This window comes from Neophocaena asiaeorientalis, unplaced genomic scaffold (assembly GCF_003031525.2).
Source record: "Neophocaena asiaeorientalis asiaeorientalis breed wild unplaced genomic scaffold, Neophocaena_asiaeorientalis_V1.1 scaffold46, whole genome shotgun sequence".
NCBI classification, from domain to species: Eukaryota; Metazoa; Chordata; class Mammalia; order Artiodactyla; family Phocoenidae; genus Neophocaena; species Neophocaena asiaeorientalis.
In genome coordinates, this window is record NW_020175393.1 from 4,200,189 (window position 1) to 4,215,181 (window position 14,993).

The window sequence follows — 14,993 nt, forward strand, 5'->3', positions numbered from 1 at the left end:
GCAAATGTTTTAGGTGAAGGAAGGAAGCAAAGGTGGGGTGCAAGTGGGGCTAGGGGTATGGAACAGCGGGGCACCTCACTTGCTTTTGGATCTGTCAGAAGCACCAGTGGACGTTTCCAGAATTGTCTTTCATCAGTATACTGCCTCAGTATACTGCCTCGAAATGAGGGGTGCAGGGCATTTCCCTCATTCTAGAGCCACTGAAACAGAGAGGGCAACAAGCAGAGGGCTCTGGATGAGAGACAAAAGGCCTATGTTCCAGCCATCACCATTTATTTGCTGTGTTATGAGTCAGGCCACTGAACTCTGAGCCTCAGTTTCCCAGCAGCGTATGTGGGCTGTGTGGGGACTACCCAGGAGCTAACTCACCCACCAAATCTTTCTCCCCTTCCTAGCCATCAAATCTGCTGCAATCACAGAACTTTCTTCTGCTGAGGGGAGAGGGAGGTGGGTGTAGGGAGTGAGGACGAGGGGGTGGGAAAGTTAGTTCAGTGTCCCATTTCCCTTGGAGACCAGGTTGGCCCTTTCTTAGCAGTGTGCCCAGTCCTCTCTTCCCTGGAGCATTTGACAAATAACTTCTCATCCCTTTAGTTCTGTGGGCCTCGGTTTCCTTATCTGTGAAATAAAGGGAATTGAATCCTTTCTGGCCTCCAAGAATGCTTCACTGGGGTCTCTGGGTGCCTCAGGTAATGGGCAGAGGTGGTGTAGTGAGGAATCCATGGGAATAGAGGTGGTGTAGTGGGGCTTTTCTGGGAATTGCAAAGTGAGGTGGTTTTTTTTAAATTATTTAAGGATTTTTATTTATTAATGACACTCCTCATAGTCTATTCAACTACTTTGGGTAAACCCTTGCCCAGAGTCAGTTGGTGGTGGGCCAGAGAGGGGGCTCCTCGGTCCTGTCCTAACAATGTCGTCCCCTCCGGAGGAGCGGCAACTCACTCCCCAACTGAAAAAAACAGATTTGGAGCTCAGTTCGTGGGGAAATGTGTCAAGCATACAAACCCAGGCGCGGGTAGTGGGGAGGAGGGAAGCGCCCTCCTGCAGCACGCGAGGGTGGCCGCAGAGGTTTCCAGAGCGCTGTTGCGAGCGCACGGGAGCCGCAGTTGTCCCCCCAGAGGCCGGTCCCCGGCGCTCTGTGGGCGGAGCAGCAGGTCCCGCCTCCAGCCCTTTTATAAGGGGAGCGCAGGCGGCGCCAGCTTAGGTGTGAGCAGCTGCCCGAGTTGGTAGCTGGGCGACGAGGAGCTGGGCGCGGATTCACTGAGACACCGAGACCCTCAGAGGAGGTGAGAGAGCCAGGGCAGGCAAGAGCGAATCCCGGGCTGCGGCTCTGAGCTGAGCCGAGCGTGTGCGCGTGTGTGTCCGCGCACCTCCGTGGGTGTATGTCCGCAGCGGCGTGTGTGTACTGTGTTCACAGGTGAATGGGGTGCGTGGGTCCGTGCTTGGGGCTCGGTTTTGCGCACACCCGAGTCTATATGTGCGCGTGGGACAGGGGCCGGGATGTGTCGGAGATTCCGGGCGGGGAGAGGGAGCACTAATTTCAGAGATCCCCGCCACGCTCCCTCCGTTTGAAGCTCAGCTGGGGCGAGGGACGGCGTGGACCGGGCGGAGGGTGAGCTCGGGGTCCCAGGCTTGGTGCGCTTGCGGTGTGGGGATGAAGCCCTGTCCGCGGAGGGGTCCGGGAGGGGTGGGGAAAGCCGAGCAGGTTCATCTGGGATCCGCTCCCGGGCGGCTCTCGGATCCAATCGGTGCCATCCCGGCCCAGAACCGAGGTCTCGGTCCCCAACGCTGCCGTGTCTGCCAATAGGCTGGGCGCTGAGGTCAGCGCGGGCTGTGTCTCCGGCCCTTGGGAACGTGTCGGGACACGTCCCTTAAGGGCTAGCGAGGAGGTGACTCACGGTGACAAGAAGACCCCAGGGAACGGGGCCGGGTGAGGTCAGATCCCCGCCAGGGCTGGGAGACGTCTGCTCCCCCAGAAGTCTCCTTCCCTGCCTCTCCACGGTCTCTGTCCCCCCATCAGCACAGTGACCTATTTGGCTGGCACAGAGTGTTCCCAGGGAAGCCGGGACACCAGGAGGTCCAGGACCGGGTGTCCGGTCCCCGCCCCGCGGCGCGCCCTCGAGAACCCGGAGCCGCGGCCCGGCGCTGAGTGGGCTTGCGCCAGCCAGTCAGTTAGGGAAGCGCAGAAACCGGACCTCCCTCTCTCCCACCGCTGCCGGGAGAACCCCGGCCCAGCCTGCCCTTGGGTCGGACGGACGGATTCAGGGGCGGGGGCCGAGCCCTGCTCTGCGGGGCGGCGGGGCACACAGCCCCCGTCAAGGGAGGAAGCGGGTAAGGGGTCGTGTCTTTTAGGGATGGGGCTTCGGGGTGCGACGCCGCTCCGAACCTCCGTCGCCTGCATTCGGGGGCTCCGGGCGCCCCCAACCTAGTCCAGAATTCCCTCTCCGAGGGCGACACGGCTGAGCAGGAGGGCGAGTCGCCCTTCGGGCGCCGCCGCCCAGCGCGGACCACGGTGCGTCCGCCTTGTCTGCCTTGTCAGGGGCCCCCGGGGGACACGCGCCTCCCCGTGGGGACGAGAATCTTGGAACTGGTTTGGTACTTTAGGGCGCCCAGGCAGCTCCCTCCTTCCTTCCCTTCCTCCACGTTGCGTTTCGGGGAGGACTTAAGAGCGGTTTTGTTTTCATTGCTCCCGTCTATTTTTATTTTCCAGGGATCTGACTCATCCCCTGCTTTGGGCGTGGAGATAAGGTGGAGGGACCAGATCTCGGCGCGCCTGTGCTTGCGGTGTGTGTGTGTGTGCGCGCGCGCGCGTGTGTCACAAGAGACGGCGCGAGAGCGCGCGGTTTCCCAACAGTGGCGGGGGTTTTGGAAGCCTAGCTGGCTCAGCGTGACGTGTTCGCGGCTCCCGCTCCCCCTCCCGCTCCCCCTCCTCACCCTGGGGTGACGTGCAGCCGGAGTGGAAGCGAAGTTTTGGCGGGCTGGGAGCTCTTTGCAGGAAACTGACTCATCACAACTCCCTGCCGCTGTCCCAGGCTCTGCCCACGCACCTCCCGTCCCGCGCGTGATTTCCTGTAGACCAGCGCCCCCTTCTGGCCCCAGCGCTAATAGCAAACACGCCTTCCCGCGGAAGGAGGCTTCACCCGCCTTTGCTTCCCGCCGCTATTCCAGTGCTGATCTGAGGTCGCTCCCCCGCCTCTTAAAAAGAGTACCCTATTGGTTCAGCAGTGTTTACTGAGAGCTTACCATTTATTTGAGTATGAAAATATGGTTGAAGTCGAAGGCAGGAAGGCCAACAAAGGAAGCTATTCTTAGTTACTTGTTTGTAAAACAAGGGTTTTTGTTTGTTTTCTCTGAGGTGCGAGTTATAATAATGGGCATGAGAGAAGATTTTGGTGGGGAGCCTATGAGAGCCGTAAGGGAAGGGGTAGCAGAAGTAGAGAGGGTCCCTGCCGGGATTCTGGTCCCATCTTCAGCTCCTAGAAGCTAGAGAATATCTAGCTCCCTGATAAAGCCCTAGGTGGGCTTCTCCTCCATGTACCAATGAAGAACTGAGATCCATAGTGTATTCAGGACGTTCTGTGTGTCCCCTCTTGGCTGGCACCCCAAACATGCCCATCTGGAGAGCTGTCAAACATTTGAATTTAATTGGTCTGGGGAAGGAGGGGCCTGTCAGTCTACATTTTGAAAAAGCTCAAGTGGCTCTCTGGTTAAGAAACCTCAAAATTAGAGAGGGAGTAGGGTTCAACACCAGAGCACAGAACCCAGGGCGTTCAGGCCTGGGTTCAAATCCTGGCTGTGCCACTTGTGAGCGGTGTGACCTTGGGAAAGTTACTTAACTTCTCTGAACCTTGGTTACCTCTTCGGTAAAAGAGCTAATGTACTCACTTTTTCAGAAAATATTTGTAAACTTCTTAGAACAGGCCTTGGCACATAAAATATAAAAATAAATCTCAATCCTTGCCCTGAAGAGAGTGAGCAAAGGTTATTTGTGGGCTTTGCCCACTGCACTATGTTACCCCTCTCTATGTGGCAGTGGCCCTTGATCCTTTTAACTGTGTGGTTTTGGGACAAGTCTCATAACTCCTGCCCTTTTAACTTGATCTGAGGTCACCTAGTGCCTCCCCTCTCCTATCAGCTGAGACATTGCGTTGTGGGCTCCACTCACTGTAAGAGGTGGAGTGTGGAGGGGTAGGTGTAGTGTGGGTTCAGGGCTTCCTGTCCCAGGAGGTCACTCAGCAGAGCTTTCACCCTCAGAACCTGCAAAGCAGGACTTGTCCCCAGAAAACCCAGTCCCTGTCAAGGTCATGCAGAAGCTAATCCTGGAGTCAGGCCGGAGCAGGGCAGGTAGGTGCCAGCACTCCCTCACGGGCAAACTCATCCTTAGTTTTCCCTCTCCTGAAGTGGGAGGAGAGGAACCAGGTAGATGGGTGCCTTTAATTTTCTTTGCCTGAAAAATGGGTTCTTTGGACGCAGGCAAAATGGGGCAGGGGCTTTCATGTTGTCTAGACTTCAGGTCACCTCATGTGCCTGGCAGGATGTGGCTCAGCCTGGGAGAAGTCATCTCCCTGCCCTGCCCTGCCTAGCTGCTCCTCACCCCCAGGCTGCCTGCATGATGACATCCTTGGGAAAGGCCCTCAGCGCACAACACCTGTCAGCTGCTGTCTGAAGGAGGCAGTGGCCCAGGTGGAGTGATGGGGAGGAACTCAGGCAGAACTAAAGGCAGAGAGAGAAATAATAATAATATTTTCCAAGTGCTTCTATATACTAGGTACTGCTCTAAGCACATTATCTACATTAACTCAGTTAATCCTCACATCTGTCCTCTGAAACATTCACTATTGCTGTCTCCATTTTATAGATGAGGAAAATAGAGCCCAGAGAAGTTAAGCCACTTGTCCAGGTTCACCCAGCAGAGCCTGGATTCCAACCCAGGTGGCCTGGTTCCAGAGCCCTCACTTTTAACCACCAAGATACAGCCTCCCAACTCTGTTCCATCTGCCTTGCCTGGAGGGACCCATGGATCAACTGCTTGAACATGCTTCTACAGCCCTGCTTTAGACTTGCATGCAGTCCCATTTTACAGATGAGGAAATTGAGGCCGAAAGACATTAAGTGACTTTTTTAAAGTTGAGATAGTAAGTGGCAGAGCTAGGACTAGGTGTTTTTATTTTTATTTATTTATTTTTTTTTTAGAAGATGTTGGGGGTAGGAGTTTATTAATTAATTTATTTATCTTTGCTGTGTTGGGTCCTCATTTCTGTGCGAGGGCTTTCTCTAGTTGTGGCAAGCGGGGCCACTCTTCATCGCGGTGCGCGGGCCTCTCACTGTCGCGGCCTCTCCTGTTGTGGAGCACAGGCTCCAGACGCGCAGGCTCAGTAGTTGTGGCTCACAGGCTTAGTTGCTCCGCGGCATGTGGGATCCTCTCAGACCAGGGCTCGAACCTGTGTCCCCTGCATTAGCAGGCAGATTCTCAACCACTGCGCCACCAGGGAAGCCCTAGAACCCAGGTGTTTTTTACCCCAAAGTCCAGGGTGGTTTTAAGTAGCTGAGCAGGATTACTCCACATGAGCATCTAGATGGAGGGTTTCAGGAGGCTCGAGGAGCTGTCCACTTACTTGGGAATTGACCTCCTGGCCAGGTCTGGGGTTAGGAAACTGCTGGACTCTGGCAATTCACACAGACTTGGGGCATTCACACCCATGAGGGACACCTCAGGGGGGAAAACAAATTGATTTTACCTGATAATACCTGGTGGTAAACAGGACCCTGATCCCTGCTATTGCAATAAACCTGCCTTTGTTGACATACATAAACTTGCCCTTCAACTGCCCACTTCCCCAGTGACCTTGGGGTGCCAGGCTGGCTGAGCTCTGCCCCAACCCTGTGTGTGTTGCTGGGGTGTTGGGAGAGCCTGTGGGAGGGAAGTGGGGGAAAATTAGCTGGAAGGAACCAGAGTGATTGTCTCACCTCACATTCTAGTAAGAAGACCTCGCCTGAGGTTACAGAGTGAAGCACGGCCGGGTAAGGGAGGGTCTGATTTCTCCGGTGACCAGGGTCTTACTTGTGTTCCAGCTGCAGGCACCATGTCAGAGCCATCCAGGGATGCCCATCAGATCCCACGCGGCAGCAAGGCGTGCCGCCGCCTCTTTGGCCCGGTGGACAGTGAGCAGCTGCGCCGGGACTGCGACGCCCTGATGGCCAGCTGCGTGCAGGAGGCCCGAGAGCGATGGAACTTCGACTTTGTCACGGAGACACCTCTGGAGGGTGACTTCGCCTGGGAGCGCATGAGGGGCCTTGGCCTGCCCAAGCTCTACCTGCCTGCAGGGCCCCGGGGGACCCGGGACGACCTGGGAGGGGGCAAGTGGCCGAGCACCTCATCTGCCCTGCTGCAGGGGACATCTCAGGAGGACCACGTGGACCTGTCACTGTCCTGCACCCTCGTGCCTCGCTCCCCAGAGCGGTCTGAGGGGTCCCCGGGAGGGCCGGGCACCTCCCAGGGACGAAAACGGCGACAGACCAGCATGACAGGTGAGGACAAGTGCAGAGAAGTGCAAGGGATCAAGACTCCCAGAATTCATGGTGCAGGGGCTGAACTATCTGACCCAGCTTTCTCATACCTTGGAGTGGGAAACAGGCCCAGAGAGGAGAAGTAACTTGCCTGAGGTCACACAGCTAGCCTGCTGCCAAGAACAACCAGCTAACATTTATTTGGAACATTGATTATATGCCAAGCCATTTGCTAAGTTTCTAGATTTCTTTCAGTCCTTATAGCAATCCTATACCATAAGACATTCTTGCCATCCTTCTGTAGGCAAAGAAACAAGGCCGAGAGAGGTAGAATGATTTGCCTAAGGTCCCGCAATGAATTTGCAGTGGAGAGAAAGCTAATGAGAATTTCCTGGCTGTCCTATTCAAACTTAACTCCCCTTCCCCAACACACATACACACCTCCAGCCCCCCTTCCCTGCCTATTTTTCTCTTTTTGGCACTTTTTAAACTATCAACAGCTACTTCCTTATCTTGATATTGTCCATCTCCCCAACTAGGATATTATCTCCACAAGAAAGGAATCTGTAGCTCTGTTGTTCATTGCTGAATCCTCAGCACCTAGGATGGTATCTGACACATAGCAGGTGCTTGAGGAAAACTGAATGAATGATACTGACATTTGAACACTAAATATGCCAGGCCTTCGACCAAAGTCTTTTGCCAGGCCTTCGACCAAAGTCTTTTTTTTTTAATTTTTTACTTTAAAATTTTATTATTATTACTGTTATTATTATTTTTTGGCTTCACCATGCACGGCTTGCAGGATCTTAGTTCACTGACCAAGGATTGGACCTGGGCCCTTGGCAGTGAAAGCGTGGAGTCCTAACCACTGGACCGCCAGGGAATTCCCCATCAACCAAAGTCTTTTAGAGAGCATTTCATTTAATCCTCAGAGCACCATACCAGTGTTATCCTCATTTTATAGGTGAGGAAAATGAGGCTTGGAGAGATGCAGCCAAGAATCCCACAGCTAATTTGCAGCTGGGTCAGAACTAACAATACTGATAATGATAATAATAATAAAATAGCTAACTTTATACAGCCCAGGCATTGTGCAGAACACTTTTCATAGATTATCTAATGCAATCCCCAGAGCAGTGCTCTCCGATAGAACTCTGTAAAGATGCAAATGTCCAGTGCCGCTGGCCACACATGGCCGCCAAGTACTTGACATCTGGCTAGTGTGACCGAGGAATTGAATTTTTCATTTTGTTTAACGTTAGTTAATTTAAATAACCACATAGGATTAGTGGCTACTGTATAGGGCAGGTTGGCTTACAGCCGGCCCATGGGCATAAGTCCTATTATTAATCACATCTGTGAAGCGTGGTGGGATGCTCTGGAAATGCTCCTCTGGGAGATGGGCCAGAAGTTGCCAGAGTTCTTCCCTGTACTTGGCAGTGTGTCCCTCTGGCCCTGGGGAGGGGTCCCTGGCCCCTCTGCAGTTTACGTTGGATGGGTGGTTCTGCTGGGCCCTCTTCCTCCTGGCCTGGCTGACTTCTGTTCTCTCTCCTCAGATTTCTATCACTCTAAACGCCGGCTGATCAGCTCCAAGAGGAAGCCCTAACCCAGCCGCTGGAAGCTAGGTCATCCTGGAAACAAGGAGGCCACTGTAGGCCTCTTCTACATCTTTTGCCTGATTCCTTCAGTTTGTGTGTCTTAATTATTATTTGTGTTTTAATTTAAACTCCTCCTCATGTATATACCCTGCTTGCCCCCACCCTCCTCATACCCCCAGCCTCTGGCATTAGAATTATTTAAAAAAAAATTAGGTAGCAGAAAAATAGGCTTATTAGAGTGCTAGGTATTTTTATTATGTGAACTATTATTTAAGCCCTCCTCACCCTTTGCTGTCCATTTCCTCTCTCCCTGAGGTACGGTGAGGCTGGCACGACCCTCACCCGCTGGGTGGTACTCTCTGGAGGTACCTGGCTCCCTCCCCTCACCGTCTGATGGGTATTACAAAATTCTGCCCCTTTCCCGCATTCTCAGACCTGAATTCCTTGTAATTTGAGAAGTGAACAGATAGCACTTTGAAGGGGACCCAACAGAGTGGGGGGCATCATCAAAACTTTGAGGTCCCCTCACTCCCCTCTAAGGTTGGGCAGGGTGACCTTGAAGTGGGCACAGCCTGGAACAGGGCTGGGGATTTGATACCCTCGTGGCCCTTGATAACCCCCTCGGTCCCGTGAAGGCGTGGGGAAGGTCGGGTCCCGTAGCAGACCACCCCACCTCCCCTCCACCCATGGGGGAGCCGGCCTCAGTGTTTGGCTTCGCCTTCCCCTGCACTTTTCTAGGGGCCCCAGAGGCCCCTCTTTCCCAGCTGGGCTCTCAGTCCCTCTCTGCTCCTCTCCCTTCCTCCATGTCCTTTCCCTTTTGTACCTTCTCAGCCCTGGGTGGCAACTCCGGGGTGCCTGTCCCCCAACTCAGTGGACTGGAAGGGGAAGGGGCATGCTAGAAGTAGGGTTCCCCAGTTCTACCTCAGGCAGCTCAAGCAGTGACCACCCCCTCCTCTTAGCTCTTGGGGTGGTGGTCCTGGATGGTCAGACAGGCCTCCTTGAATGGGGATCTCTCTATGTGAGGGGTATGTGGGTGAGAAGCAGGAGGGAGATTGTGATGCCAGCCCCTGGAACTCATCCAAGGACATTTTCCATTTGCCCCACCCCTCCCCCATTTCATTGCACTTTGAATAGCAACTGAACAAGGAGTTAGGCGTTTTATGATGGCGGGAGTAGAGGCTATGGATAGGGCGCACTAAGTGGGTGGATATGGGCCCGGGAGCTGTGAGTTGTTGTCTTTCCTGGCACTGAACCACTTGGTGGCTCTGACCCCAGACACCTTCCAGCTCCTGTAACATCCTGGCCTGGACTGTTTACTCCTGGCTCCCGTATGTCCTGGTTCTTCTGTCTCCACCTAGACTGTAAACCTCTCAAGGGCAGAGAATGAGTCCTGTACTGCCCTGTGTCCTTCAAAGCCCCTCCCACAGTGCTGGATATACAGTAGGTGCTCAATAAATATTTCTGGTGACTTCACTTGTAATATTACTGTTGTCGTCAATATACCTTGGTATTTATAAGAACAAGTAGGTGGAGGTTTTTTGGAATTTTTTTTTTTTTTTTGCGGTACGCGGGCCTATCACTGCTGTGGCCTCTCCCGTTGCGGAGCACAGGCTCCGGATGCGCAGGCTCAGCAGCCATGGCTCACGGGCCCAGCCGCTCTGCGGCATGTGGGATCTTCCCAGACCGGGGCACGAACCCATGTCCCCTGCATCGGCAGGCGGACTCTCAACCACTGCACCACCAGGGAAGCCCTGGATTGCTTTTATAATTTAAAAAATTAAGCACTTAAATTTTAAAAATGCAGAAAGCTTAGCAAATAGAAAGACCAAGACTACAGAACAAAAAGCAGACAACAATAACAAAACAAAATAATAAATCATCACACCTCTGTAGAGTGCCACTGTCAACATTTTGGTTTCTTGTGTGTGTGGTTTTTTTAGTAAAGAATATATTGTTACTCATCAGGGAAATGCAAATTAAAACCACAATAAGATACACACCTACCAGAATGACTAAGATGAAAAAGACTGACAATGCCAAACGTTGGCAAGGATATGGAGCAACTGGAACTCTTATACCTTCTGATGGAACTATAAACTATTTTAACTACTTTGGAAAACTCTTTGGCAATATCTCCTGAAGATGCCTTCCCTCATGCCTGCCCCGTGACCAGGAATTCTATTCTTAGGTTTGTTCTCAAGAGAAATGAGTACACATTTCTGCCAAAAGACATGTTCATAGCAGCATTATTCATAACACAGCCAAACCAGAAACAACCTAAATGTCCATAACATAAGAAAAGATACATAAGTTGTGGTATCTGTATATAGTGGAATACTATATGACATTAAAAAGAACAAAGTACTCTTACTGCATCTTCTGATTACCTATTCATAGTTAACAACCCTAAGACTTAGTAGCTTAAAACAATAATGATCTGTTTGCTCTGGATTGTGCAATTTGGTCAAGAACTACTTTGCAAATGCTGAACAATTCTCTGCTGTACAGGGCGTGGCTTTGCTCCAGAATCCTAGGGGTCTGAGATGAGGCTCTGCCATTGGGGCTTTTGGAGACTTTACACTGTTTACTTATTGCCCATGGATATTTCTAGTATCGTGGGATATGCTGGGTCATACATCCCAAGAGCTTGCCGCATATCAAGGACCTATTGCAGAGCCTCTTTTGCTCTGGACTCCACTTAAACAAGTCAGAGAATATATGGGCTGGATCAGTATTTAGTATACTGCCTCCAAAACCCTTATTGGCCACCAGCGCTATGCATCTTTTTAGTGGTAGGATGTCCACAGTATAATAACTTGTCCTTTACTATAGAGGGAGTGTCTCAGCATGCCCCAACTCATTTGACCATTTAAAACTTAACTAACGGGGCTTCCCTGGTGGTGCAGTGGTTAAGAAACTGTCTGCCAATGCAAGGGACAGAGGTTCGAGCCCTGGCCCAGGAAGATCCCACATGCCGTGGAGCAACTAAGCCTGTGTGCCACAACTACTGAAGCCGGTGTGCCTAGAGTCTGCCTTCCACAACAAGAGAAGCCACCGCAGTGAGAAGCCTGTGCACTGCAACAGAGTAGCCTCCGCTCACCACAACTAGAGAAAGCCCACGCACAGCAACGAAGACCCAACACAGCCAAAACTAAAAACAAACAAATAAATTTATTTTAAAAAAAACTAACGTGATAGGTTTCTGAATTTTTGTGGGGAATGTGGTCATGACCCACTTTTTTTTTGGTTGTGTTGGGCTTTGTCTTCGTTGCTGCGCATGGGCTTTCTCTAGTTGTGGTGAGTGGGGTCTACTCTTTGTTGCGGTGCATGGGCTTCTCATCGTGGTGGCTTCTCTTGTTGCGGAGCACGGGCTCTAGGTGTGCAGACTTCAGTAGTTGTGGTGAGCAGGCTTCAGAAGTTGTGGCTCGCGGGCTCTAGAGAGCAGGCTTAGTAGTGTGGCACATGGGCTTAGTTGCTCTGTGGCATGTGGGATCTTCCCGGACCAGGGCTCGAACCTGTGTCCCCTGCATTAGCAGGCAGATTCTTAACCACTACGCCACCAGGGAAGTCCTCATGACACACTTTTGATCTGCTTTTATGATATGGATTGGAAAGAATGCATTGGCCATATTATTAGCTTCTTACAGTCAGAGGCCGTGGAGACTATTCTAGTAAAGATACCATATCTGATATAATGGCTGCAATTAGGGCTGCCTCATGGATAATCATCAATCACCATGTTACATTTGGTTTCTGTAAGAGCAAGATGGGGGGGTAGATTGGGAAACACTCTGTGTCCTTTACGTTTTTGAAGGTAGGACTAACCTTTGTAATTCCACCAGGGATGTGGTATTGCTTCTGATTTACTATCTTGACCAGTGGGATAACTTAAGAGACTGCTACTCAGTCCTTTCCCTAATGGCTCTTATTCCACAGATTAGGGAACCAATGTGAGGGTTCTGTTAGCTGCTAAGTACATGCACACCAATTTGCATTCAGGGGCTAGGAAATAGCCACAGACTCATTGGACTCATCGGACTCCGAGAGGGAGCCGCACTGCATGGCTGTGGGATCTTAGTTCCCCGACCAGGAATTGAACCCAGGCCCTAGGCAGTGAGAGCACAGAGCCCTAACCACTGGACTGCCAGGGAATTCCCCAGGATGTTTAATCGTGAATCAAGAGAGAGGCCTCAATAAACACTCTCTTTAGCCACCTTGTATTCCTCATCTCCCCCAGCCCCAGTCCCATACCCCTGAGATCTCTTCCATGTGTTTCCCTGCTCCTATCAATACATACCAGCCACACCTGTAGCTTTTTGCTAAGTTGTTTCCTCCAGTAGCAGGGACTGTACTTTCCTGCTTGGGCAATGCTGAGACCTGACCCAATTTTTGGTCTAAGAGAAGTGGCTGGCAAACCCCTACTCTGTGGACCAACTGACCATTTTGGTATAAAGTTTTACTTCAATGTAGACACACCCATTTGCTTGTTGCCTATGGCTGTTTTTGCACTTTAAGTAGTACAAAAGCAGAAATGAGTGGTTGCGACAGAGATCACTTGGCCCACAAACCTAAAATATTTACTCTCTTGTCCTTAAGGTGTTTTGCTGACTCTTGTCTAGAGGCAGAGAGGGGAGGTGGGGTGAATCTTCATGTGATGGGAGAGTGTTCTCCTCTAGAGAGGGAGGGGGCATTCTGCAGGCCTGGAGGGCTCAGGGGAACCTGGGAGTATAAGGTTCATCCATACAAACATCTCCATTCCAGGACCAAGCACCCCACTCTTTCCTTGCCAGCTGCGGCTGTACATCCGGTCTCTCTCGTAGCTCCACCACCTTTATACTAGATCCTGGGGCTGATTATCAGCACAGACTGCTCTTGGGCCACAGGAGATGAGGGCCATTTAGAATGCTCTGATGGGGGTCTCCTGTCCCACACAGCCTGCCCTGAGTTGAGTCTGTGATTCTCCTTCTTCAAGACTTCTAGGGCAGTCAACAGAAGCCAGCCAGCCCTGCAATCCTCATAATTACCATGGCCCCATATCTTTCTGTACCTCTCCCCCGTCCGCCTCCCACAGCTGGGTCTCTGTCACCATGAGGCTGCAGCCTACGTGGGGTTGGGGGTTGTCACCGCCCCACTCACTGCTGGCATCGGGCCTCCATTGTCATCTCACTGGTGAGGGATCCATTTTCAGAAGCCCACATGCCATTTCTGCTACCAACTTAGACTTTTTTCCCTCAAAAGCAACCTGAGACAAGGACGTGTGTGTAGGTGGTTTACTTGGGAGGTGGTCCTGGAAGCACAAGTGGGAGAGCGGAGAGTGCGGGACAGGAAAGGAGAAAGCCACCGGAGGTGCTGGTGAGCAAGTTCTGCTGTGTCCACCTGGGAGGTCTGAGGAGACAGTGTGGAACGCGCCCTAGGATTGTCCCTGGGGGTACTTGCCTGGGTATCTCTCAGGTACTTAACCACTGACGCCAGCCATGGCTGACTGAGGGCAGCCTCCAGGAGCAAGTTCAGGTTGCTCCCTGGGTGGATCTAGTTCCTGTGATGCCAGAGAAAATGAGAAGGATGCAAGCATTTGAGGTGAGAAGCTATATCCCTGTCAGGAACTATTAACCACAACTTCCAGTGAACACAGACATGGGCCTGGGGATGCAGGTGGGGCATCAGCAGTGGCTGCTATAACTGCGCTTCAGCCAGCCTAGGGCCCAGGTGAGCAAGCTGGCAAAAATCACTGCAGCTTTACCCCCTCCCACCCAGCTTACAGAAACACGAGCACCCTGAGGGTTGGTCTTTGCCTCTTGTATTCACTGCTGTATCCCAACACCTAGAAAGTTCCCAGCATATCATAGGTGCTCAATACATATTTTTTGAATGATTCACTGCGGCTTGAATTTCCGTCTTGACCTGAGCATTTGTCTCCCAAACTCCACCCCAGCCCCAATCCTCAACCCTATCCGCCCGCCCCCCCCCATCCCAGCTCTCACTTCACTGCCCCTCATCATTCAACAACCAGTCTGGCGTGTGAACAAGGCCACCTGCAAATTGCTAGGATGGAGAAGTTGGAGGTTCTCTCAGTCTCCTATTAACAAGCACAAAAGTAACAACAGCTGGGCTTCCCTGGTGGTGCAGTTGGTTGAGAGTCCGCCTGCCGATGTAGGGGACACGGGTTCGTGCCCCGGTCCGGGAAGTTCCCACATGCTGCGGAGCGGCTGTGCCCATGAGCCATGGCCGCTGAGCCTGTGCGTCTGGAGCCTGTTGCTCCGCAACAGGAGAGGCCACAACAGTGAGAGGCCCACATACCGCAAAATAAAAAAACAAACAAACCATCAAAAACAAAACAAAACAAAAAAAACCCACAAAGTCACAACAGCTGACATTGATTATCATCTGCCTAACACGGTTCCAAATGCTTTATGTGGGTTTATATAGCACTGAATCCTTACAATACACAACCAAGGTGGGCACTATTATGGCCTCTGTTTTACAGATAAGAAATTGAGGCAACAAACCTTTACGCCACTTGCCTGAGGTCACACCCCTATGAAGTGGTGGGGCACCAGGATATTCACGCTGATGACCCAGGTCATATCGCCTGCTCAGTAACCCAGAAAGGGGAAGTGCCTCGCCCAGGGCCACTGCTGCCATGACAGCTCTTCAGAGGAGGCTTTAGGGCACCTGTCTCCTTCTGTGTCCCTCCTCAGTCTTTGATGTAACTTAGGTTTTCTCAGTCTTAGGTAAAGCATGCTGTGTAAATGCAACTTTGAAACTGGTTCCCTGGCCTTGCTTTCCCCTGAGATCACCAGCCCGCCTAAGCTTGCTCTAAAGATAGTTTGGAGCCAGCAGCTGGAGGCAGGGGGACCCAGGTCTCCCAGTTTGAGCCCCAGTTCTCAC

General features: G+C 52.0%; 1 protein-coding gene across 2 annotated transcripts; it reads left to right on the forward strand.

Moving 5' to 3' along the window:
* The first annotated feature begins 1,203 nt into the window (after window positions 1–1,203).
* Window positions 1,204–9,578, forward strand: CDKN1A (cyclin dependent kinase inhibitor 1A). Of its 2 annotated transcripts, XM_024766386.1 has the most exons (4): window positions 1,223–1,283; window positions 2,708–2,781; window positions 6,070–6,525; window positions 8,064–9,578. In XM_024766386.1, exons 3-4 carry the CDS (start codon window positions 6,081–6,083, stop codon window positions 8,111–8,113), a joined length of 495 nt encoding a protein of 164 aa, XP_024622154.1. In that variant the 5' UTR covers window positions 1,223–1,283; window positions 2,708–2,781; window positions 6,070–6,080; the 3' UTR covers window positions 8,114–9,578. The 2 variants fall into 2 exon arrangements, with proteins under 2 accessions (XP_024622153.1, XP_024622154.1); XM_024766385.1 differs by lacking the exon at window positions 2,708–2,781 and having other exon boundaries at window positions 1,204–1,283.
* The last annotated feature ends 5,415 nt before the right edge of the window (window positions 9,579–14,993 follow it).